The 26,634-nt window shown below is 40.4% G+C and overlaps 1 protein-coding gene across 2 annotated transcripts in view; it reads right to left on the bottom strand.

Annotated features, from left to right (window-relative positions):
• Positions 1–26,634, bottom strand: part of Adgrg7 (adhesion G protein-coupled receptor G7) — a 60,631-nt gene that overhangs the window by 2,561 nt on the left and 31,436 nt on the right. Inside the window, exons 9-16 of one of the 2 annotated variants that reach the window (XM_038346302.1) lie at positions 24,509–24,511; positions 22,236–22,396; positions 20,635–20,790; positions 19,780–19,892; positions 13,307–13,647; positions 12,186–12,282; positions 6,602–6,757; positions 3,834–3,990 (exon numbers count right to left, since the gene is read on the bottom strand). In XM_038346302.1, the coding sequence (XP_038202230.1) occupies positions 3,834–3,990; positions 6,602–6,757; positions 12,186–12,282; positions 13,307–13,647; positions 19,780–19,892; positions 20,635–20,790; positions 22,236–22,396; positions 24,509–24,511 (1,184 nt within the window). The remainder of the gene's footprint in view (positions 1–3,833; positions 3,991–6,601; positions 6,758–12,185; positions 12,283–13,306; positions 13,648–19,779; positions 19,893–20,634; positions 20,791–22,235; positions 22,397–24,508; positions 24,512–26,634) is intronic. The other variant, XM_038346301.1, reaches the window with a different exon arrangement.

The raw sequence follows: 26,634 nt of genomic DNA, 5'->3' as shown, positions 1-26,634 counted from the left end.
TCTGGGAGTCAGTTCTGTCCACCACGTGGGTCCAGGGATTGTGCTCAGGTCGTTCAGCTTGGACAGGCACATTTTGCTTGCTGAACTATCCAATCAGCCTCTTTGTTTCTATGAGAAGGTCTCATTACGTAGTCAGGCTGTCCTCAACATCCAAAGTGTTAAGACTATGGGCCTATGCTACTACAGCTAAAGTTTTCTCAACTATTTTTTTCTTTTTGTATTATTATTTTTATTGAGCTCTACATTTTTCTCTGCTCCTCTCCCTACCTCTCCCCTCCTCTTCAACCCTCTTCCAAGGTCCCCATGCTCCCAATTTACTCAGGAGATCTTGTGTTTTTCTACTTCCCATGGAGATTGATCTATGACTGACTCTCTTAGTGACCTCATTGTTGTCTAGGTTCTCTGGGATTGTGATTTGTGGGCTGGTTTCCTTTGCTTTATGTTTAAAAAAAACCACGTATGAGTGAGTGCATGTGATAATTGTCTTTCCGCGTCTGGGTTACCTCACTCAAAATGATGTTTTCTGGCTCCAGCCATTTGCCTGAAAAATTCAAGCTGTCGTTAAATAGTTAAAAGTTATTTCTAACAAAATGAAAAGCCACAAGAAAATTATCCAGATCATCAAAATATGTGGGTGCAAAATGTTAAGAAATGAGCTTAAAAATAAAACTGAGGGTTGGGGAGATGGTCAGTGGGTATGGGTGCTTGCTGTTCAAGTATAAGGACCTGAGTGTGGGTCACAGCACCAACATAAAAGCTAGGCATGGCCACACGTGTGCCAGTAACCCCAGATGGGAGGGAGAGAAAGTGATCCTGAGACATGCTGGTCACCAGCCCAGCTCCAAATTCAGCGAGAGCCCCTAAATCAAAAGGAATAAGGTGGAGCATGGTAGAGCATGACATCCAAGGTCCTCTTCTGGCCTCTGCACACATTCATACTCACTCACACACAGACTAAGGAAAACGGCATTGATACACAGATAAACGAGATGAAATCTATAAGTAAAACAGTTTTAGTTAGTCCATGTTTATATTTGCTGAGCCTGTTCTTGATAGGAATATAACAAAATGTAGATTTGCTCTACTACACTGCTTACAATATGCAAGAAGCAATCAAAATACTACAAAGGAACAGTAAAACGTGACCCGCCCTCAGGAAAACCAGCAAGGAGTAGAGAGTGCTGAAGCGACCAACACAGGCATTAGATTTAGCGGCTGATTTTTGGAGATACTATTCCTGAAGGATGCATCAGAAATGTGGTTATAGTGGGGGAAAGCAGAATTTAAGAGAATAAATCAGACCCAAGCTTTTAAACTGAGTAAGTGTAACATCTGCAACCAAACGTACCAACAGGGTAGAGACAGCCACAGAAAACCGAGTGAGTTTTAAAGTAACCTAAAGTCTGCTAGTGTAATGATCAGCAAAGAGAGAGAGAGAGATGAACAGTTCGCTGTGACCTGTGGGACAGCGTCCAGTGACCTAAAATCAAGGCAACTGGATTATCAGAAGGAGAAGGAAGCAGGGCAGGAAAAAACAATGACAAAAACCATAAAAGATTCTACTAGTTCAGCAATCCCAAGAAAAGTATGTGCAAAGAAAGTTAAGAACCACTTTTATACCACAGTTAAACTACCGAAAATTAAAACAGAGAGAAATCCCTGAGCCAAGCAGAGAAAACCCATTTGTGTGCAGTAGAACAGTACGAATGGTTGAGGACATCCCATTAGGAAATGTATTGGTGTGTGAAATTGCTTCTCTAAAAAGCAACAAGAAAAGAAAAAAAAACAAGGGCCTCTGTCAACCTAGTTTCATAAATAAAAAAATCCTTCAACAATGAGAGCAAAATGAATGTTTTTCAGTTCAAAGAAAATACTTGCTCACCAAAAGCCATAAATTACAAGAAATATTAAGAAGTATCTTAGTCTGAAGAGAAATAATAGCAGATGATATTTAGATCTTCAGAAAGGAAGGAAGGGTCCTAGAAATGGTTGATATGTGGCCAAATATAAGTTTTTCCTCCTAATTACTTAAAATGCATATGTCTATTTAAAGGAAAAATAATATTTCTTTTTGGGGATAATTATGTATATACAAGTAGGACACAAGGAAATTTCCATGTGTCCCCTCTACACAGGAATTAGAGAGGGCAGCAAACAGACTTCTCTTGTTATGAGACTCTTAGATTTTACTGGGTGTTGTAAGATAATGATCTTAAGTTCCTTATGAAAGTTATGGATGTATACTGCATCCATGAACTTGTCTCCAATTGCAAAATCACATCATTGGAATGTGAATTAAAGTGGAGTCATAACGATAATAAATCATATTTAAAAGTGGGGAGGATAAGAGGATTGGGGGATAAAAACAAATGACTACAGAAGACATCGTAAAATGGCAACCTATATCAATTAGTACATTAGACCCAAATAAGCTACCCTCGCTGATAATGTGATGGAGACTGTCACAATAGACAAGAAGGTAAAGTTTATGTATTTGAGGCCTGCATAATAGAGATTTAAAATTTAGAGATACAAGGTTCATAGCAAACATGCACACACACACACACACACACGCACACACACACACACTTGCACACACAAGTGATCGTATAACCAGTTCATGTAACAAGACTAGGTAATAGATAAAGTGTACACTATGGCAAAAGATATTATCAGAAATAAAAGGATATCTTAGTGTAAGTGATAAAAGGGCTAATTCCTCTAGAAAATATAATCATCACGAATGTAGATCATGAGGACGACTGTTAAGTCTTCACTTAAAATGAATGAAGCGAAAGCTGACAAATGGAAAACAAGGGAACACATAGACTCAAAGTCCTTGGTGGAGATTTTTAGCACTCTTCACTACGCAGGTAAAGGAGCCGGATGACAATACTGGTAAGGACAGAGGAGCCCCATTGAGCCTGTGGCCTTTCACTTCAATGGCATTTTAAATCTTCATACCCAGCAACTACAGAATAAGAAGGATTTTCTTTCCAAGGTGAATATTTTGCTTCTGGGCCTGTGAAATGACTCAGAGGGCAAGGCACCTGCCAGCAAGTGTGAGGATCCAAGCTCTAGTCACGGACCCACATGGTAGAAGGGGAGAACTGACTTTTGCAAGCTGCCCTCTGACTCCTACACACATATGTTCAACAGCATGCATGCCCCCATACTACTACTAATAAATGCAATTTAAAATTTACAGAAAAGATAGCTCAAATCCTGGGCCTAAATCTAATTTTAACACTTTTTTTTTTTAAAGAAAACCTTGGGGGCTGGAGAGATGGCTCAGCGGTTAAGAGCATTGCCTGCTCTACCAAAGGTCCTGAGTTCAATTCCCAGCAACCACATGGTAGCTCACAACTATCTGTAATGAGGTCTGGTGCCCTCTTCTGGCCTGTAGGCATACACGCAGACAGAATATTGTATACATAATAAATAAATAATTATTTTAAAAAAGAAGACTTCAATAAACCCACAGAGTTCCAAGTTCAAGGAATGTTGACTATTGCCCATTCCAACCAAAGTAAACTTGTTGCCTGGAAGAAAGGAAAAGACATGTTCTGCCTTATGTAGTGTTTTTTTTTTTTTTCACTCAGAGAAGAGGAATTGTGCACCAACCCTATGGAGAGCTTACTCTGTGACCTCCAGGCCAGAAAAGAACACAGGAAGCTTTTGTTCTTCTCATGAGGTCTACGAATAATCAATCCCCCTAAAGGTAACTAAGCAATGGTCTTCAGAGAGGTTTACAGGAAGGAAACATGGGTCCAGGATGATACTATGTATCGTGTGCCACGTGTTCTGCTACTTTCGAACCATCTATACCATACCTGAGTGGTGTTGAAAAGACAGAAAATGTAGCTGAAAACAATCCTTATGTTATCATCATTGATTAGCATAGCATATGCAAAAATCCAGGTGACTCCAAAAACAACGGCAATAGATAATGTACTAAGAGTCTTCTTTAGGGATGAAACTTTTTTTGTGCTGCATGAAAGAAAATGAGAAAGAGAACAGAGCTGATTAGGCTTTTGCTGACTAATGTCCTCACTGCCCGAGTTTAGCGCTACCTATATACCTTGTTCACGTAACATGTCCTGTCATACCTTATGTCACCCTGACAAAATGTGACTTGACTGTCTGTCTTAAAATACTTTAATGCTGCCGGGCGGTGGTGGCGCACGCCTTTAATCCCAGCACTCGGGAGGCAGAGGCAGGCGGATCTCTGTGAGTTCGAGGCCAGCCTGGTCTACAAGAGCTAGTTCCAGGACAGGCTCTAAAAAAGCTGCAGAGAAACCCTGTCTCGAAAAACCAAAAAAAGAAAAAAGAAAAAAAAATACTTTAATGCTCACTTCAAAGCTCAGGCAAATCATTCCTTTAGTACTTACTGCACAGGAAATTTCACAAGGAAGCAACATTTTTTTTTAGAATGGGATTCTGGTTGATTATTACTAAAAGGTCAGCTAGTAAAGAATTCCTTTCTCTTAGGGAGGTTGGGATGCCCGGAAACTTCTTGTGCCTTGGGTTATATGAAAATAAGGTATTTAGAAGAAGCCTGATTCCCCCCTTTTGTGGGAAGACTGTACCCCCAGAATCTGGTCTTGACTATGTGACTTATTATGGCCAGGAGAGCAAGCCAGAGACTAAAAAGCAATCACTCGTGGAGTTTGCCGGTTTTTGCTGCTCTTGAGAACCCTGACAGTGTTGGTGACTGAGCAAGGCAGGCCTCTTCAGGACTAGACCCCCATGTTAGCATATTCTCACAAACATCCTTTTCTTCATGTAAAAACTTTGTAGTACAAAAATACAGATTTGTTTCTGTGTAAATCTATTATGTACAGATCCATTTCTGTCTATTCTTTTAGTCTTCTACATATGTGCTCTGAGACATTGGGCTAATTATGCCCAAAATATGTATCTGCTATCTTTTCAAATTATGACCCAAAATTGGGCCTCCTTGTGAATTGGCACCTCCCCATGTAAATGTGTATAGGCCCTTGAATAAAATCCCCATGTTCCAGGCTGGCCTTGAAATCCAGATCCACCTGCCTCTGCCTCCTTCAGCAAATCCTACCGGCCTGTGCCACCAGAACCGGCTGGACTGAGCTCCCAAGGCCCAGATGAAGAGCAGAAGGAGGGAGAACATGAACAAGGAAGTCATGACCGCGAGGGGTGCGTCCACCCACAGAGACGGTGTGACTGATCTAATGGGAGCTCACCAAGGCCAGCTGAACTGGGACTGAATGAGCACGTGAATGTGGCTGACAATAAGGGCTGACCGAGAAGCCAATGATAATGACACTGGGTTTTGATTCTACTGCATGTACTGGCTTTTTGGGATCCTAGTCAGTTTGGATGCACACCTTCCTAGACCTAGATGGAGGGGGGAGGGCCTTGGACTTCCCACAGGGCAGGGCACCCTGACTTCTCTTAGGACTGGAGAGGAAAGGGAAAGTGGGGGAGTGGGAGGGAAGTGGGGGGATGGGAGGAGGCAGAAATTTTTAATAAATAAAAAAAATCCCCATGTTTAATTTGTTCAGGGAAGTTGGAACTTACTCTCTTGCTCTCCTTGCTGGTTATACTTTTTCCTCCCCTCTCCCCCATTTCCCTTGGGCTTTTTTGGGTGGGAGTGTTCAAGACAGGGTTTCTCTGTGAAACAGTTCTGGCTTGTCCTGGCACTCTGTAGACCAGGCTGGTCTCTTATTGTATAACAAGAGATATTAGAGATAACAATAAGGGCACTTACTGGGGCTAGGTAACTAACAGGAAGGACACTTGCAGCTGGGTGGGCCCTGGTAAGCCATGGAATGTGGTCTCTGTGTCACTAAATGTTCCATGTTTTTAAAAGGCAGAATACATTTGTAAGTGAAATCTCCAAATTTCATATACATGCAATGAACTTTGATGGGTTGGAAGCTACCATGTATGTAATTCAAGCACTGTCGGCAGTGATTCTTAAATTGAAAACGTGGATGCCATCATCTCCCTCCTTACAACCTTCTCATTTCTTCAAGTATTCAAATTTTTGCTTCCTGAATTTGGGGAATTTTCTTGACATTGTAGGGTTTAGTTTATGCTTGGGCCCACCTGACACAGAAGTGTGGTATATAATTCTGTATGGCACATTGGACTGCTGAGGTTAGCAGAGAAGCTGAGCAGATCCTGTTTCTCTGTCAAAGTTCATTGGGATATCTCTCCTGAATACCACATGTCCATGCCCTGTGCAGACTTTGAAAACCTTTGCAGGGCTTTGGGATGCAGTGAGATGTTGTGTTACATCTACATTAGTCTCTGCTGGGATGAAGTGAGATGCTGTGTTACATCTACATTAGTCTCTGCTGGGATGAAGTGAGATGCTGTGTTACATCTACATTAGTCTCTGCTGGGATGAAGTGAGATGCTGTGTTTCAACTACATTAGTCTCTGCTGGGATGAAGTGAGATGCTATGTTTCAACTACATTAGTCTCTGCTGGGATGACGTGAGATGCTGTGTTACATCTGCATTAGTCTTGGCTGGGATGCAGTGAGGTGTAGTGAGGTGCTGTGTTGTTACACCTATGTAGTCTCTGCTCACAGCTTCCCACGCAGGGGACTCACCTCGTCAGGTTCTGGTTGTTCTTCCACAGCACTTTGACCGTGATTATGACGAATATAACAATATTAGTGATGAGGATAATGGTTACAGGGATGATGAAAGACCACAAAAATGGACTTTTTACAAAATTATCACTCTTGGGAATGGCCAACCAGCAGCTGTGGAGGAAAACAAATTATTTCAGCAGACCAAGAAAAGAGCCAATACCAATTCCTTTTGTTATTTAACATTATTGTCGTTCCTGGAACTGATGTGCCTGCTAATAATATCCCTTGGCATCTCACACATCTGAGGTCACTCTCAATAATTCAGCCCGTGAGAAAAGTTGTCTCTGTCACAATTTCCTTTGAGTCAGTATGCACCAGGTAAGTCTCTGAGCCAGGCAGACCTGAACTATTTACTAGTGTTCTTGTTGCTGCTTTCATTGTGGAGAGATGAAACCTTGGTCTTGGGGCATGCTAGGTAATAGCTCTTCTACTGAGTTGTGATTTGAATCAGAAATGTTGCCAGAAGCTCAGGTATTGACCTCTTGGCTCCCAGTTGGCGGCACTGTTTAGGAAGGTTGTGGAACTTTAGAAGACTGAGCCTTGCAGGAGGAAGAGAATCAGTGGAGGTGAGCTTTAAGGTTTTATAGCCTGGCCTTCCTTCCTGTTCTTTCTCTACTTCCTATGTGTAAAAGAAATGCCCTGTGTGTCCCTGTTCTGTGACTTTCAGAGTGGTCTCTGCTGCTGCTGCCATCCCTGCCTTCTCAGCCAGGATGAACTGTTTCCCCGTGCAACATAAAGTAAAATAAACCTTTCTTTCCTAAGCAGATTTTTAAAAAATATTTATTTATTTATGATGTATACAATATTCTGTATATGTGTGTATGCCTGCAGGCCAGAAGAGGGCACCAGATCTCATTACAGATGGTTGTGAGCCACCATGTGGTTGCTGGGAATTGAACTCAGGACCTTTGGAAGAGCAGGCAAATGCTCTTAACCGCTGAGCCATCTCTCCAGCCCCTAAGCAGATTTTTTGTAAAGGTATTCTATCACAGTCACAGAAAAGGAAGCAATACGTGTCCTCCTAAATCCACAGTCTTGCATTTAGATGCTGCTCTTGTCACATATGAGGGACCTAACTTTAGGCAAGCTATTACTATTATTATACCTTTGGATATGTAGCTTATCTTGGCTCCTAACATGAAAGGTACAAATGACTGTATCATATTTCCAGCTCCAAAATTCACCAGTGTTTAGGAAGTATCCTTACAGATTTAGGCTACACAAACACTAGCAAATACACAGTTTCCTTCATGTTTTTTAATACAAAAGACAGCATTCAATTAATGCTTCTGGAACTCACTTAGCATATCTTGGAGATCATTGGAGAAAATAAAAAGAAACTTCGTTAATTTAGCATTGTATGTAGTCCTCTATTACTTTGATATTCTGTAACTTAAAAAGTTTCCTATTGCTAGTTATTGGTGTGTGTGTGTGTGTGTGAGTGTGTGTGTGTGTGTGTGTGTGTACGGGGTGGGGGTTCATTTTAATAGAGTAGTTGGAGGAAAATCTCACAGAAAAATACTACTTGAACAAAGACCTGAAGCTGATGAGGAGGGAGAATATTCTAAGCAGAGACTGCATCATGTCCAAAGGCCCTGAGGTAGCAGCTTTAGAAACAGAGGTTGGTGTGGCTCGGAACACTTGAGTAAGTAAATGAGGCATACGAAAAGATACAAACTATACTGCGGCTTTGCAGACGCTTGCATTCTGGATGAGGTGGTGAGACATGAAGTGATGCGCTTTAGGTTTAAAAAGTGTTACTCCAGGTGCAGTGATGAGAGCATGCCTTGAGCAAAAGTAGGGAACCCTCTGGAGCTTATTGTATTGTGGGGTGTGCAATAAAAGGAATGTCCAAGAAACAGTCTGGCTGAAGATTGTTTAAAAGTAAGGAGAAAGACCAGGATGATGGCACACGCTTGCAGTCTTAATCCTTGGGAGACAGAAGCAGGAAGACCAGGAGTTCTAGAGCATCCTTGGCTCCATTGGAACTTCAAGGCCTGTGGACCTCATCTCCATAAAGTAAAAAGAAATAGTTGAATGACAGTTTGACTGCTGAGTGGAGGAGGATTCGGGGTGGCATCATTGTTCTGAGCAGTGTTTAGAGGAAAGACAAGGAGGCGTTAGCAGACACAACAGCAGGCTATTTACAAAAATCACCAAGGACTGGAGAGATGGCTCAGAAGTTGAGGGCTAGGCTTACAGATGTCTGGGGTTTGGTTCTCAGCCACTACACTATACAATCTCTATAACTCCAGCTCCAGCAAATCCAAAGCATTATTCCAGCCTCTACATGTATCTGTATACACAACAATGACTTGGTGTCCAAAGGACTGTCTGGCATGTACACAGACAGACACACATATAGGCTCTTATTCTTAATTAAGCGTTAAAAATTAACCAGCAAGCCCATCTGGCTTGAACCTGTGCAGGCTTTGTGCGTGCTGCCACTAAGTCACTTTTCTCTAGTGGAATCTCAGTGGGTTTATCAACTACACTCCCCAGGCAGGCCCCATGCCCAGGGTAACTGGTCAACAAATTCGGTGGTATTTTGGAGGACTTTGTTTTGATTTTTGTTTTTGTTTGTTTTTCTTATTGGCCATTTGCTTTTTCTGCTTTTATTTTCAATTTCTGTAGTGTTTTTTGTTTGTTTGTTTGTGGGTTTTGTGTATGCTTCTTGTTTATTTTGTTTTGTTTTTATTTCTGGTTGAGAGAAGGAGAGAGAATGAGAACACTAAGTTGGGTAGGTGGGCAAGCATGTTCTGGGAGTGTTCGAAGAGGGAAAAACATAATCAAAATATTTTGCAGACAAGGTTTTTTTTTTGAAAAATATAACCAGAAGCCTAGTACATATTTGGCTTTCAATTTCTATTCATTTCCTTACCTCTGGAGGTACAACATTATGGTATTATTATATGACAAAGAAGTTTTAAACGTAAAGTCCCTCTTGAACTAAAGCAAAGGATAAAAATAGAATTTTCCTTGCTGGCACATATTTTACATCTAAGTGTGTGTCTCTTCCAGGTCTTCCCATCCTTGGCTCACTAGGGATGCTGACAGTCATTTGGGTCAATGCACACACAGCAAATGGTGCTTGGGCTAACTTGTACCTCTGAGCACCGCAGCGGGAGCTCTGTATTTAAACTGTAACCGTAATCCTCTGCGGTTGGTTGTTTTTCACTCCTGTCGGCTTTTCAAGGGGGCTCGCCACCCATTTCCCAGATAAGTCACACACAGAGGCTTATTCTTACTTGTAAATACCCAGCCTTAGATTGGCTTGTTGCTAGCTTTTCTTAACTTAAATCATCCCATCTGTATGTTGCCTGTGGGCTTTAAAAACCTTTTCTTACTTCAGTGTATCTTACTTTTACTTTAACTGCGTGGCTGGCTGTGTGGCTGGGGGACTGGCCCCGGAGTTTCCCTCCTTCTCCCATTTCTTGATCTTCTATTCACAAATCTCTCCTTCTTTGTATTCTCTCTGCCTGCCAGCCCCGATTATCCTTTCTTCTGCCTAGCTATTGGCCATACAACTCTTTATTGACCAATCAGGTGTTTTAGACAGGCAAAGCAACACAGCTCCACAGAGTTAAACAAATGCAACATAAAAGAATGCAATGTATCTTTGCATCATTAAACAAATGTTCCACAGCATAAACAAAAGTAATACACCTTAAATAAACATTCCACAATCCAATCCTCCATTCACAGATGAAAGGAAAGGGATGACAGGCATCTTTAGGATAAACTTTTGCACATCCTCAGCATTTTATTTAGAGACAGACCCACTCTGTTAAAGGTGGACATGTCTGATTGTTTATTAGTTCATTACAGACTTGAACATCATCACAGGCCATTCAGATTAGCAATAGGATTTTCAACCGTTTAAAATGATAATGTTCCAGTTCCAATGATTAACTTTAACCCTCTCCCCATGAGAGAGTGGGATACAGCCCGTCTGATGGTGGTATAGAGAACTGGGGTAGTGCATTAAGAAGAAGGTGGCCTGCGCTACATCTGCTCCTTCACTAGACCTACACAGAGAAGCAACAGATCAGGGCCTCGGGTCTGATCAATAGAACTGGGGTCAGTGAAGTAACACACGAGACATCGAGGACTTGCTAGTGGAAGAATAACTCAGGGAAACCACAGCAGCCCTTCCTCTGTCTCAGGAGATGAAGAAATGTGACGCTGACGGCACGTGTGCATGGCAGAGGTAGTAGGATGACCAGGATGATCTCATTACCAATCCCTTCCTCTCCTCCAATCGTCAATCAGCAGTAGCCTAGAGCCGTCCTCAGCATCTAACCCTGTGCTCAGTGAAGGATCTGCTGTAAATTATTGATAGCCCAGTGTGAATATACTCAAGCAAACTGGTTTATCTCTCAGCTTTCATAGAAACTGATCTAGCTGTATGCCTGGGTTACAATAAGAAATTAATAATGGGATGCAAGTAAGGTGCCTCTCCCATGATATATTTGTACCTCTTATTTCTTTTTTTTTCTTTTTTCTTTTTCTGGTTTTTTTTGAGACAGGGTTTCTCTGCAGCTTTTTTAGAGCCTGTCCTGGAACTAGCTCTTGTAGACCAGGCTGGCCTCGAACTCACAGAGATCCGCCTGCCTCTGCCTCCCGAGTGCTGGGATTAAAGTGTACCTCTTATTTCTAATAGTGAGATTTAAACTTTAAAACTCAAAATGATAATGAAATCTAATTTAACAGAAAGTCTAGGTTGAGAAATCTAGCTAGGCAGTCAGCCCTTCCATCAGTCCTACAGCTTCCACAACCAGGTAAATCTCTTGACACCATCGTCTTCCCTGGGGTCTTCAAGTACCCTTAGGACAATCTGGTTTTCAGGTGAGTTGGGGATAGGAATGGCAGGGTGTCACAAGAGAAGGACGGATGAAGTACAGGGCGGCTGCTGTCTGGTGGGAGAAACACAAGGACAGTGTGGAGCCTCTGTTCAACTCCGCTCAACTTGCCTCTCCTTCCCACATAAAAAACAAAACGGCTCCAATAAGAACAGTTAATTATCCATGCTGGTGGTCTAGCAAGAATCTGTGGTCCAGGAAACATTACCATGAAATAGTCATCCCAGCTATGTTTAACATGAGGAGTTCATCTGCATGAGACATGGAGAGTGCTTTGTGGGTTATTAAATGATTCCAGGGTTGATTGACATCCTGCAGAGCAACCCCTGAGCAAAATCACTCCAACTGCTATCCCATTCTAGAGGAAGGAACCAAGACACAGGGCTACTAAGGATCATAACTATTATTTTATATGATTTTCTCACTAACTAAGAGGATGTAATTTTAATAGGAGAAACTTCAGATTTATAAGATCAAACAGTGGATATTTCTTTTTCAGGAATTATCACAGGACATTGCTGTGTTATCCTATCTAAAATATGGTGTATTCTTTGAGAACATAAAATACCCATTACAAAATAGGGCATTTATAAAGTGAAACTTGGAGACACTTGGAGTTAATATCAATGAATTCATATACTTTTATGTCAAAGAAGTTTAAATAGATAAAAACTTACATTTCCTCTTGCCGATAGTCTAACTCCCAGTATGACTTGTCTCCACTCTGGGCATAAATAATCCCCACCGTGACACCCACGACTATAGCGGGAACTCCTAAGGGACAAAGACAGGCAAGAGTTAACAGTTTGTCCAGGATGGACATTAATTATAAAAGACTTCAGGTAAATTATACATCTGACCTTTTAGGTGCATGCTTTCTCCTCTTTGAACAATCTACTGAACGATGATGAGTAGAAGTAGATTAAAAGTTGACAGATTTATTTTAAAATTCTAATTTCTTTTCATTGATAAAATGTAGAATTTAAAAATGCTTAAACTGTTTGTTGTTCATGACACTTTGATTTATACAGGAGTTACTTCCCAAAAATGTTACCCATAGCTGGATTGAAAGAATATTTGGGAAATGTGGCAGTGTGGTTTACATAAGTATTCCACATTACAAGTTTACTCGGGATCCAAAGGGATTTGCCTTTGTGGAGTTTGTAACAAAAGAGCAAGCAGCAAAAGCCATTGAGGTATGTCTGTAGGGCGCATTGCGAACTGGCCAAAAAATCCAGTCCTCTGCTTGGAGGTCGACAGATTTTTTAAAAAAAAAATCTGTTCTCTTTTTTTTTTAAGCGTTGTTTCTGTATACCAACCCTATCTTATTGTTCATTTCTTTGTATTTCCGATCACAATGTTATTCACCAAATGTCTGAAGTCCTCTTTTACTTGAAGAATTTAGAGTTTCACTCAGACAATTCTTCCTTTCGTCTTTGCTGGGACACAATATAGTATCAAGAATTCTTTCTTAACAGGACACTTTGATTACTTTCTGGGAAACACTCCCATTTCAGTATTTAGGCGATAAATTGCATATGTTCTAAATCTAGCGTAAATTAATAAAAGGATGTTTTTAAAAAATTAACCTCTTTAATTTAGCTTATACTATGTCTGGTACAGCAGTCTTGATCCCTCACTGGAGAATAAGCTACTAGACAGAAATAGTGTTTAGTGATTATTCCATTCTCCCCCTACCTTGAATTATTAGCCCTCCAATGGGTGTTTGTTTACATTAAACAATTGCCACAGTGTAACGAATCGAAATGACTGAACAGGCGTTGATGCAAACACTTACCCCATCCAACTAATGAGATGATCGCAATGAAATGCGGAGGCAGGGGCTTCATGGTTCTGATCAGAAGGAAGTAGAGCTGCGTGGCGCTGAGTCCGTTCCAGGTGAACGTCACCAACAGAAAATAGTGGAGGAATGCAGCCACGGCTGTGCAGGAGGGGTTCGGGGTGTTGACCGTGTCTCGCGCAGGTATTTCATTGGTGTCAGGTTTAGTAGTGTCAGCATCATTTATCACTAATTTCTTATTGGAGTTTTCAATTCCAAACACAAAGAGGAGGTTAAAAATCAACATTGATGTACACAAACTGACCAACACCCAGGTTACTGAGGTTTTTCTGATCTTCCTAAAAGTAAAGAAAATAAAAAAAAAATTATGCGGAACTAGGTGATAGGTGAAAGCAAATCAACTGTAAACCCCCCCCCCCCCCAAAAAAAAAACCCATCAGGACTGAAAAGATGTCTCTACTGCAGAGGACCCAGGTTCAGTTCCAGGGTTCAGTCAAGGCTGTTTCCCAGCTCCAGTTCCAGGGGAAATCTGATGCCCTCTGATGGCCTCTGTGGGTACTGCTTGCATGTAGTGTCCTTAGATACATGTAGGCAAAGCACTCACACATACCAAAAGATAACAAAATAAACAAAAAACTTCACATTCCTCAGAGAAACTATGAAGGAATAAATAAATGTGTTGCTCAGTGTAAGTCCAGTTCAAGACCTGGTGGGCCTGCTGGTAAACCTTCCTTTTCTCTCATCAGGAAAGAATTTCTACAAAGCAGTGAATTCGGCAGACGTGTTAAGGAACCGCTGTGTACTGATTAAGAAGAAATGACCGCTAATTTCTGAAGTCAGAGGGCGGTGAGCCCTAACTCCTAGTATTTGTGCCCTTTAGCGTCCTTTCCCAGGGCTGTCCTTGCCTTGATTTAACTAACAGAATGTAACTAAAGTCTGGTGGCCAAGGCTGGCTTATCCATTGGGTACCATCATGCTCGAATCCTCCTTCCATACTTTTATGACCCTGAACAAAGTTCAACTCAAAGAAAAAAAAATGGAAGTCTAGGTCTGAAGATGTTAATATACTTATTTTATATCAATAAAGTCATTGAGTTTTTTAATTTTTAAAGTTTCTTTTAATTTTTATTTGTTTGTTTGCTTGCTTATTTTTAGAAAAGTCCCACAGAGTTCAAGTTGCTGTGGGTCCCAGCACAGTCTCCTTTTCAACTTTTTTGCTGTGCTCCTTGGAATTCTCACTATCCTTGGAATTCTTGGAAAACCCACTATCCCGCTAAAGAACCTACCCAGACATTCTCTGGGCCTACATACATAGAGAAAGATCCAGATGTTCTGATACTCTAGAGCAGTGGTTCTCAACCTGTGGGTTGTGACCCCTCAGAGATCACATATCAGATATATCCTGCAAATCAGGTAGTTACATTACAATTAATAATAGTATCAAAATTACAGTTACAAAGTAATAATGAAATAGATTTATGGTTGGGAGTCACCACAACTTGAGAAAGTATATAAAAGGGTCGCAGCATTGGGAAGGTTGAGAACCAGTGTTCTAGGGGAATCTCCAGGGCACTCACCCCAGCTACTGTCTGATGACCATCTCCCCAGGGAGCTTAGCTAGACCACACTAGCCCTAATAAGTCCCAGACTCGTGAGAGGTAATACATAGTTTGACATCCCTGAGCTTGGACATCTGCAAACATATACAAAGGTTATAGGGAGAAGGGCCTTTACACAACGTTTTCTCCCTCAAAATAGGACATTACAAATTAATAGATGAACCCATGTAGTGTTATTTCAAATGTATTTCAATAAATAAAGGCTGCCTGAAGATCTGAGAGTAAAATAGTCCTCCTGGTTAGCCTTACAGACCAGATTATGGTAACACACACCTTTAATCCCAGTAGCCACACTAGTTGCCATAGAAACTGGGTGGTACATGCCTTTAATGATGGTGGTGCATGCCTTTAATCCCAGGAAATATAAACTGGGGGAAGATAGCTCTCAGACACAGTCTTCTGAAATTTCTAGGAGGCAGGATCGCCATTTCAGACTGAGGTCGAGTTAAGAGCCAGTGGCTGGCTGTTTTGCTTTTCAGATCTTCAGGCTTGAACCCCAATTTCTGACCCTGAGTTTTTGTTAATCATGCTTCAAACCCATGTTTGAATGTGGAGAAAAGTCTCATGTTTATAGCCAATGTTTATTTTTAAAATCACCTAGAAATTTTACATTAATGCCAAATATACTCTTAAAAGCTAAAAATACAATAGTATAATGCATTTAAAAGAAACTGTTAGGCTATTTTGCTTATGTTTTATTTAAAGAGCACATCTCCAATAGTTTTGTAGCCTGATCTGTTTGTGGGACCCTGGCAGTGGGACCAGGATCTATCTCTAGTGCATGAACTGGCTTTTTGAAGCCCATTCCATACAGTGGGATGCCTTGCTTGGCCTTAGTGCTACATGGGGAGTGTTGGTCTGACTTCAGCTGAATGTGCCAGGCTTTGTTGACACCCCATGGGAGGCTTTACCCTTTCTGAGGGGTGGATGAGGATGGGTCTGGGAAGAGAAGGGAGGGGGGAAGGAAGGGAGAGGGAAGTGGTTGGTATGTAAAATGAATAAAATAAAATAAAATAAAAAAGAGAGTTGATCTCCCATAAACCTGTAAAATTAGGCAAAATGTTTTAAATTTGTTTCATATGGCTACTGGAGCTATTTCTTTTTGAGTAGTAGACTGTTGATTATTGCCTGTGACATGTACAGAGCAGAGTCACATGTCTTTTCTGCAAGTTACAATTCTCTTTCCACATAGCGCCTCTGAAGGGCAAGAGTTCCAGGGTAATTCTTTGGGAAATTCTTGCTGACTGCTAAAAGGTCAAGATGTTCTGAATTGCCCTTTTGGCACAAAATATGCCTAGAGTTCCAGCATTTGAAGATGTAATAGGTGCAGAAACTGCTCTGCAGAAACCACTCCTTTGAGCTCAAGTCCCAATTCCTATTTACCCAGTGTGTTTGCTCTAAAAGAAAAAGATTTTGGCCGGGCAGTGGTGGCGCACGCCTTTAATCCCAGCACTGGGGAGGCAGAGGCAGGTGGATCTCTGTGAGTTCGAGACCAGCCTGGTCTACAAGAGCTAGTTCCAGGACAGGCTCCAAAGCCACAGAGAAACCCTGTCTTGAAAAACCAGAAAAAGAAAAAGAAAAAGATTTTGCTCTACAGGCTGGCCATGCTTACTAGCAACTTTTAGAAGGTGATATGATTATGTTTGTGTTCCCGTCAGTCTGTGTGTGCATGTGCATGATGTGCAATGTGGTGTGGAAGAAGTATGTAGTATATATGTATGTGATATGTTGTGCTGAGGGCATGCATGCTCTGGTACATGGATGTGTCCTGTACTGGCCAACACATGCATCTTCAGGCTAGCAAAGAAGGAACAATGGAAGGCCTGACATTCTCTCTATCATATGTGCACTGTTTTCCTTCTTAACGATAGTTATAGCTTTGTGCCCTCTCCAGTGGCATTTGGCAGTCCTGTGGATCCTATGGCATCTAGTCCTGTACCAGTGAAGACTATTCAGTGCCCTCTCATTCTTTCCAGGCTTTCTAGACTTATGGATTTCCCCAATAGTTGTCTTTCTGGATTTATCCTAGATGTTACAGTTCTACTGTCTAGACATACTTTATTATCCTTACCCTGTGATTTAATGATCAAATCTACCCATTTTATAACCTGTATGGTTTCCTAATATTCCACCATAACCACCGAGTCCTTTGATTTCTCCACTGACAGAACTTAGTCCATTAGATATGTTAGTTAGATTTTCTTGATCATTGAAGCTTTTTACATATTTTAAGATGTTTAGCAATAAAAGCTGCAAAATGTCTTCAGAGAAATCATCGTTTACAAAAGCAGCAGGAGGGGCTAGTGCAAGGGCTCCGGGCTACAGGCCCTTCTACCAAATCTCATAATCCTAGTTATAGGCACAGTACAAGGGGAGCATGATTCCCACAAATTGTCCTCTGTCCTTTGCATACATGCAGTGGAATGCTCCCTCCAATAAAACTAACATTAGTTACTGTCTAATTTTGAACATAAAATATGACCTACATGTAGAACAATAAGTTTTCAAATAGCCTTATCTTTCGCTTAGAATATTGCTATATTCCTCATGTTATTATCATATGGGGATTTATCCAAGAACAAAAAAGTATTTCATTCAATATTTAAAATATCTACAAAATGTTTCTATTATTTTGTAAGATTATAGATTCTCATGAATTTTAGTGGCAAGTATGATGACCAAATTGGGGTAGGAAAAATTAACAAAAGCAAACATATCTAATAACAAATGGAACGGGTAATGTTTTGGGTGGAAAAAAAGCTAGTTGTACAGTAATTACAGATCATCCATAGTGAGCTAAGTCTAACTGTCTAACTGTAGTGCTGGAAGGAATGCAAATGAATGGACAGATATGAGAGCTGTTTAATTTCCCCCATCAAACTGGGAAGTACACAGCACATGCTTCCACTCCAACACGCTTGTCACAGTCTACAACTATACATTTCACTTTGTACATATTTGTATAGTGTCTTGTTTACCCCTGAAAATTTAAGACAGGAATCTAACCTTGCTTATCGTTTGCTATTTAGCTTCTGACATGGTGTTTGGCAGCAGTAATAAGTCAATTAATTACTATTAAGAGATATTAACGAACCAATAAAAAACTCATTTAGTGTGAAGGGTGAAGGAAAAAGCAATTTTACTCTTAAGAAGGACAAGTGATGGAGCGGAGAAACTGTAAGATGAGACCTGTCATTTTGCTGTCATCAAAATAAGACAGACTTAAAGTGTGGTAGAAACATGGCAAAATGGCATAAAGAATTCACTAGGGCTTTTTATTAGTGCATCACCAAGTAACACAGGAAGCATAAAAGAGTATGAAATCATCGATGCGATCTCACTCTAATAAGGATCCCTGTGGATCTCACCAGGATCACTGTGGGAGGTATAGATGGAAAGCAGAAGGATATTGAATATTCTCAAATTCACACTGTAAGAATAACCTGTTATTTACACACTGAGAAAATGAACTGCGACGATACAGAAATCTCGCAGTTACCCATTAAACAGCACTGAAACTTACAACCAATAACAGCAGGACCGCTACCACGTACCCCTTGTGGTGTCACCCTGAGATGAGCCAATGACATAGGATTTACTCTACCAATCCGTAACCTGAATCAAACAGTGAGGAGAATGTCAAACAGATCCTAAATCAAAGAGCAGTCTTCAAAATAACTGTCTTGGACACGTCAAAGACTTTAGTGTCAAAAATGACCACAACAAACAAAAAAGAAAAAGCAATTGTTAAAGGCTAAAGGTGAATAAAGTATCAGGGTAGTAAATTAATTTAGAGAAATATACCCAGCTGTAACAGACTACTGGGTGAACTGAGATGTTTGATTGCAGATTGCATAATTTTAAATTTCATAGATTACAATTTCAGACTGAGGGTAGAGAATATAAAGTGTTGCTCTCTGGAGATGCCCAGCTGAAGAATGATAGTCTTACGAACAGTCTACTTGCAAAATTTCTGGGAAAAAGTTGAAAAAAAACATAAAATGCTAAGAATTGGCAAATGTCGTTGGGGTTCACAAGGACATTCAGTTTCCTGTTTCTGCTTTGCTATAGACTTTATTTGTTAAGTAAAACAATCTGGATTATAATAATTATAAATAACAAAATCTATATAGTTAAATCAGCCACACATCTAAGATACAATTGAGAAGGAATTTAGTGGGGGAGAGCTGATTCTAGAGAAACGGTGAATTCACCTTGGTGCAACTTAGGTGAGGGAGGAGAACCAGACTGGCATATTCGATAGATTAATTTATTTCATAGTTTTCTAAAGGCCCAGTATGGCACTTAGCCTTGGGGAGCCAGGGTAAAAACAAAGCAAGGTGCAGTGACAAGGGCACCAGATGAGGCCCTTGTGTTGGTAAACCGTGCTGCAGGCTGTAACTACAATGATAAAACCCCTGAAGGATGCGAAATTAGATGTTCAGGGGAAAATAAGGTGAAAAGAACTAGGTTTATAAGCATTCATTTAAAAACAAACAACTGAGAAGCTCAATAACGTTAAACGTTTCACCATTTGAAAACTTTATTTTAAAAATTACTTTCAAGATGTTGTTGTTCAGCAATGGTTTCTTCTTTTGCAATCCAGTTTGTAGGACACGTTCCTTTTCACATTAGTCTCAGGATCGATGCGCTATGCGCTTATGTTGGCTTTGCTGTCAAAATGGTTGTCTTACTTGTTACTGTGTGTTTACTGTGGCTTTATCTCAGCCTCTTTGAGATTGTGCCTTCTAGTTTAGAGAAACTAAGTTCTGAGATGAGTGTACCCAGTAAACTACAATCAGGATAGCAGTTTCTCCTGGGAAAAGCCCTTCCCCTCCCCTCCCCTCTTACCTGGTGACAATCTGGAATATAATAGTTAGAGCCAGGCCAGCGATGGACAGGGCACAACCAATGTTGGACAATATGTCTAAGGATTTGGGGTACTGGTAACCCTTTTTGAAAGTCTGAAAAAAATAATTTGACATAGATTTTTAAATAAACTGGCCTAAGTGCTTAAAAATATTAATATAAGTCAGTATTGCAGAATTACACTGGTTAAAACCAACTAGAAAACAAATATGACTTCTTTTATGTAAAGCCCCCTGTACAGGGAAACTTGACCATTGACGGGCTTAAGGAAGGGAGAATGGGCATAAAGGAAAAACATAAAGGACTGAAGAGCGATCAGCAAGAACAGCAACTTGGGCAGCTCCAATGTAAAACATTCCTAGAAATCAAAGTGGCCTACATATGGTCAGGTATGTATTAAACGGTTCCTCTCCATGTGGACCTCACTCTTAGTTCATCCTGTGGGTTCACACGTATGCATCCTTTCCATGTGTAAAAACACAGTGCTAACCTAAATTTGTCTATTTCTATTCTAAGACCACATTGCAAACAACAACAATAAACCGTAACTTTATTTATTTATTTATTTAGTGATTTAGTTTTTTCGAGACAGGGTTTCTCTGTGTAGCTTTGTGGCCTGTCCTGGCACTCTCTCTGTAGACCGTGCTGGCCTCGAACTCACAGAGATCTGCTTGTCTCCTCCTCCAAGTGCTGGGATTAAAGGTGTGCACCACCACCACCCGGTAGCTTTCTTTATAACATGTTTCTTTTTACACCTACCACTTCATTCATTCTCTGAATTTCCCAGTTTTATGATCTACATAAATTATACCTCCTATATAAATTGCACATTCTTACCATCAGTACTGCGAAATTGGTTGTGTGGTTGCAGCGGCAACCAAGGAACCCTTTAGTGCTCCCATCCTTTTGGCAGCCATGTGTGTCCCAGTCATTTCTTGAAAAATTCCAGTAGACACAGGCATAAGAGTGAAGCTGGAATTCACTTTTGTCATACTGTGAATTGATGACATATTCAATGCTTAATTGGATAGAAAAAATCTAATAGGATAAGATAGTCCCAAGAGAAATAAGCGCATATTAAGCCTTAATGTCTTCCTTGTAGACTGAAGGAAGAGCCAGGTGTGATAGCATACAGCTAGAATCCAAGTACTTATGAAGATGAGGCTGGAGGACTGCTCCAAATTCATGACCACTTAAAGCTATATAGTGATAGTTTGTCTCAAAAAACAAACTAAACAATCAACCAATCAAAGAAAGTGTATAAGGGTATAAATCAAATTAATTTACTTTCTACTTAGATTGCCAAAAATTTAGATAAGATTTTAATAATTACTTTAAAAGGCTTTTCAGAGACTTTCTGTAAAGTTTTTCTTATTTTATACCATAGCTAATTTTTTAAAACTAATTAATATATTTTACATCCTGATCACAACTTTCCCTCCCTCGTCTTCCGCTCCCTCCCCCCGCAGCACTCCTCCAAACCCCCCCCATCTACCCCTCCTTACTATTCCTTTAGTAAGGGGGCAGGTCTCCCAGGGGCTTCAGCAAAGCATGTCATATCTAGATGCCATAAGCAATCACCTCCCCCTGTATTCAGGCTGGGAAAAGCAATCCAGCAGGAGGAATAGGCTCCCAAGAGGCAGCCAAAGCTCCTATTCCCATTGCCAAGAGTCCCACAAATAGATCAAGATACACAACTGTCACGTATAGACAGAGGGCCTAGGTTAAAAACAATGACATCAGGATATTTGAAGGCAAATGGATAGAACTAGAAAAAAATCACCCTGAGTGAGGTAACCCAGATCCAGAAAGGCAAACATGGTATGTACTCACTTGTAAGTGGATATTAGCTGTAAAGTAAAGAATAACAGGCTACAATCCACAGACCCAGAGAGGTTAGGTAATAAGGAGGTTACCTAAGGGGGGACACATGGATCTCCAGGCATGGGGCAATAAGAGATCTCAAGGTTGGACTTGGGGCAGGTAGGCATGAGAACTTGAGGAATCAGATTGGGGAGTGGACAGAGGGGGAGAGTGCTGAGAGAGATGACTGGAAAGGGGGCTTGGGTCGGGTAAATCCTGATGCGAGAGAAACTTCCTTGAGTCTACAAGGATGGCCCCAGCTAAGACTCCTGATGGCAGTGGATGCATAGCTTGAACTGGCCATCTCCTATGATAAGATTTGCGACCACGCTGAGTGACTGATAGAAGCTGATTCAGAGACCCATGGACAAACACTGGGCTCTACTGACCAGAGACATCAGGGACGTCAGAGGAAAACCAACAGAAAGGGCTAGTCTGGCTCATGGCAACTCTCAGAGTCTGAACTAACAACCAGGAGCCTGCATGGAACCATGGAACTCTTTTATCTAAAATATCTCCAGTTTTATAATTATCTCTAGATTTTTTTTTAAATTTCCATTAATGGGGAAACTTACCGCAGGATTAAATACCATTTCCACAGAAACATCTGGGTCTTGATCACTTGAATTTATTTTGCCTGAGATAATTTTTTGACTAAAATCTGATGTAGCAGTGAAAGTTTTTGATTGGAAAAGTTTGTGGTTTTGGTACACTACAAAACCACATGAATTTTTATCTGTGGAGAAAAATAGACATTAATATTCAACAAATGTACCTGGTAGTGGTCAAAATAAAATTTTCAAGTCACTGGAACTGCATGGTTGCTTTATCTTTGAGTAAGGTACAACAAAAAATAGTTCAGCAGCTGAGCTTTTATTTGATTGCAACATAGTATGGTAATATTACAGTAGGGGTTGATTATAATTGGTGTAGGGTTGGGGAGAAATTTTATAGGCTCATGGATATCTTTGAAAAAGTTGGATGGAATAATAATAGTGAGTAATAGAGTGAATGAATACTTGTGAGTTACTATTTATAAGCAATTACATTGGTATAGATTCTTGTATATTGATACAAAGTTAAATTATATTGACTATTGTATGCATGAATGCTTCTACCTCTGCTTAAAACATTTTTATATTTTGCAATATACATTTCTACCTTTGATCAAGATACTTACACATTGTTTACATTTTGAGGTTATTATCCTCATTTGTTGTACAGTTTTTTATTGTATAATATTCTAATATGAAGTCTTAGTCTTTAAGTTATATAGGTATTAAGGAACATAGATCAATAGTCATCTACATTTGTCATACTTATAGTTAGACTAATCAGGTTCTTTAGAAACACAGAGATTATATTCTGCATAGATAGGTAATCTTCAACCACATCAAAGAGCTGTAGAATATGGCATTTAAATAATTTAGGATTCTGTTGAAGCGAGACACAATTGCTCCTGGCAGCACCAATCTATTCCTGAGAAAATGTTGAGCACCAAAGACATTCCACTTAGAGCTTGTTTTCTTCTTGGCAAAACTGGCCTTTGGGCAAAGAAATGCCCATGCCTCAATCACTGACAAGATATATGATATCTGGAAATGGATAAGCAGCACTGTGAAATCTTGCCAAGACAGGATAAGGTGGTTTTGAAAATTTCCTTGCCTCTGAAAATGGTATGTCAGTAATTCTAGGCCTTAGCCAAAGTTGGTTGCTTCAATGTTGCAAATGAGACTTTGGGTGATTGCTCAGGTAGCCAGTTATCTCTGTCATTTGTTGCATATTTTGGAAGTTGCTTGATTGCACTTCCTGCTTACTCAAGTAATATTATTTCCCTTCTTGGCTCTTCCATGGGGTTGAAGACTAGATAGTTATAGTTACTTTCCTCTCATGACTTGGCCAAGTTATTTATTATAGAAGACTTAAACTAGTTTGGATAGGATAATTATTGAATATATTTGTTCTTATTGTATATAATTTTGTATTAGGCTTAGAACTCTCTTATTTAAACAAAAGGGGGAGGTGCTATAGGAAGTCTTACAGCTGGTGGTTACCCGCCCACTGGGGCGTGGCCTCTTATACTATATATGCCAATGTAGAACATGCATCCAGCCTCTTTTCTGGCCTCTCTGTTCCGGTTGTGGGATTCGTTTTCTGATCTCTGTTCAAACAGAGGATTCTGATTTGTGAGTCTACACCTAAATAAATAACCATCTATTTCTAAAAAAAAAGAATTAAAAAAAATTTTACTTTTATTCATATCTATTTTTGTCTCTATCGTACCTTTCATTGAACATATATGTCTGTATATGTCTACATAAATAATGTTTAAGTTTCCAACAATGAACAATGAATTTTCCTGCAGTAATTTTTAAAGTTTCCAGGAAGAAGATGGGACCCCACAACAACAACTCCACCTGGGTGCTATGATGTTATGATGCTGATAGCATTACGACAAGACCTATTTTGGATACCAGCTGCTCAAGATGGTTCCAACTTGGTTAGCTGAAATGGTGCACTTTTTTTCCCCAAAGTTCTAGCCGGAACTCCAAATAGAAACCTCAAAAAACCCTACCAAATACTCAGAGACTATTTGTAATTATACCAGACAGTAATCTTGGAACTTAGCCATCATTTTACTTTCACAGGATCCCATAGAAAGAACATCGCCCCCATGATAGCTGGAAGTAATTCTAGAAGACAATGTCACCTCTCCCAACAAAGTTTGTCTTCAGGGTTAGGGACATCACATACATATCATTACTGTACACAGCTGTTGTATCATAACTACCTGCACAAGGCAAGCCATGAGAACTAGTGTGTCTCTTTTGGGGTTGGCCATCAGGACAGTCTCTAGGCCTTCTAATCTAGTAAATTTTAGGATTCCATCTAAATAAATACCTTAACCCATGTCCAAGAGGCAGGGATGCTTCACAGAGTTAAGAGGAGCATCAATAGACAGGCTTATTGAATTTCCCTATTCTATTTATGAACGTTAGATCATATTTTTGTCCAATCACATTTCCACATGTATGTCTATGCTTCAATTATAGACGAATATGCAATTAAGTCTCCATAAAAACTCAAAGAATAGAGTTCAGAGAACTTTGGAAGAGTAGAGCATGTGGGGGTTCCTAAGTGTGATACGCTCCCAGAGAGGGTATAGAAACTCTGCACCCCTTCACTCAGACCTCATCCTGTTCTTATTTTAATATGTGTCCTTTAGCCGGGTGGTGGTGGCGCACACCTTTAATCCCAGCACTCGGGAGGCAGAGGCAGGCGGATCTCTGTGAGTTCGAGACCAGCCTGGTCTACAAGAGCTAGCTCCAGGACAGGCTCTAAAGCTTCAGAGAAACCCTGTCTCAAAAAACCAAAAAAATATGTGTCCTTTGTAATAAACTTTGTAATAAGCTAATCAATGTGCCTACCTGAGTTATATGAGTTGATAAAGCAAATTAAACCAAAGAAGAAGATTATGAAAATCCTAGTTTATAATTGGTCAATCATAAGTGAAGACTAAACTCTCTGGAGCTTGTGATTGGTAGTGTGTGGGTGGGTGGAGGGGAAGGAGAAAGAGAACATTGGCATACAGATCTATGTTGCAAGCCTATGGTAGATATAATTAATACATGTAACCCAAGGTTGACTAATTGCTAATTTTCCTCTGATAAATTTCTTCTTGAAGTTCACTTTTCTTATCTCCTTTGTGGGGAGACAAATTTCTACCTATTCTTCCTCATTTATAAACATGTCACATTTTTGCAGTAAGATATGGTTAGACCCAGCCTTTGGTATTTCCTCTGTAAGCACAACACTGAACAAGAAATAGCAAAAGGTTACTGTCTGTCAAGATGGCTGTGCCTACAAAAGCTTCCATGAGGTCTGCCTGACATTTGATGACAGCAGGGCAGGTGTCTTAGGTCACAAAGAGACAAATTTGAAGGAAGCTTTGTGGGAGGTCTTGGCAAGGGCACCCCTCACCATCTCTGCTCCAACAATCATCAGCTACCTGAGGGGCTGGAGTGCTATTGTTCCAAAAACATTGGTTTTGGAACATTGTTGTAGGAGGCTGCTTGTTTGTTTCCCGGCTGCCCAGACTCCCGAAATAACCACAAAGAAACTATATTATTTAAATCATTGCTTGGCCTATTAGTGCTAACTTCTTATTGGCTAGCTTTTACATCTTAATTTAAGCCATTTTCATTATTCTATATTTTACCACAAGGCTCGTGGCCTACTGAGAAGGTTCCGGCATGTGTTTCCAGCATGGTTCCATGGCTTCTCTCTGATCCTGCCTCCTTTCTTCCAGCAGTCAGTTTAGTTTTCCCCACCTAGCCATGCTCTATCCTATCACAGGCCTAAGACAGTTTCTTTATTAACCAATTATATTCACAGAGTACAAAGGGGAATCCCACATCAGAACATCAGAGAATGGAGCCGGCTGTTCACTAAGGGCCTTTTAGTGTTGTAACCATGAAAGTTGCACCTGCCTGGCCATGGCAATGGTCAAACAGAACTAATTGAGGAATATTTCTTAACATTTACACAGTTGCTAGGTACAGGAAGCATAGCAGAAGAAATAATAGAAAGTACACATCTTTTGGGGTGTGTGTGTGTGTGTGTGTGTGTGTGTGTGTGTAGGATACTCACACATCTGTGAGTGTACACACCTGTGCAAGCATGCAGGCCAGAGAAGGATACCAGGTGTCCTGCTCTATCACTCTCTATATTACTTCTTGAGACACTGTCTCCCAGTGAACCTGGAGCTGGTCTAATGGCTAACAAGTTCCAGAGTTCCTCTTGTCCCCTCATCTCCTAGAGTTACAGTTATGGGCTCAGGCATTCGTATCTGGAGTTTTACATGGGTATTGGGGATCCAAACTCAGGTCCTCATGCACACAAAGAAAATGCTCTTACCCATTGAGCCAGATCCCCAGCTCCCAAAAGTATATTTTAGCAGAAGAATTGCAGATA

Source organism: Arvicola amphibius, chromosome 10, assembly GCF_903992535.2.
Source record: "Arvicola amphibius chromosome 10, mArvAmp1.2, whole genome shotgun sequence".
NCBI classification, from domain to species: domain Eukaryota; kingdom Metazoa; phylum Chordata; class Mammalia; order Rodentia; family Cricetidae; genus Arvicola; species Arvicola amphibius.
Note: the sequence above shows the minus strand (reverse complement) of the source record. Positions and strands in the feature narration are given on the sequence as shown.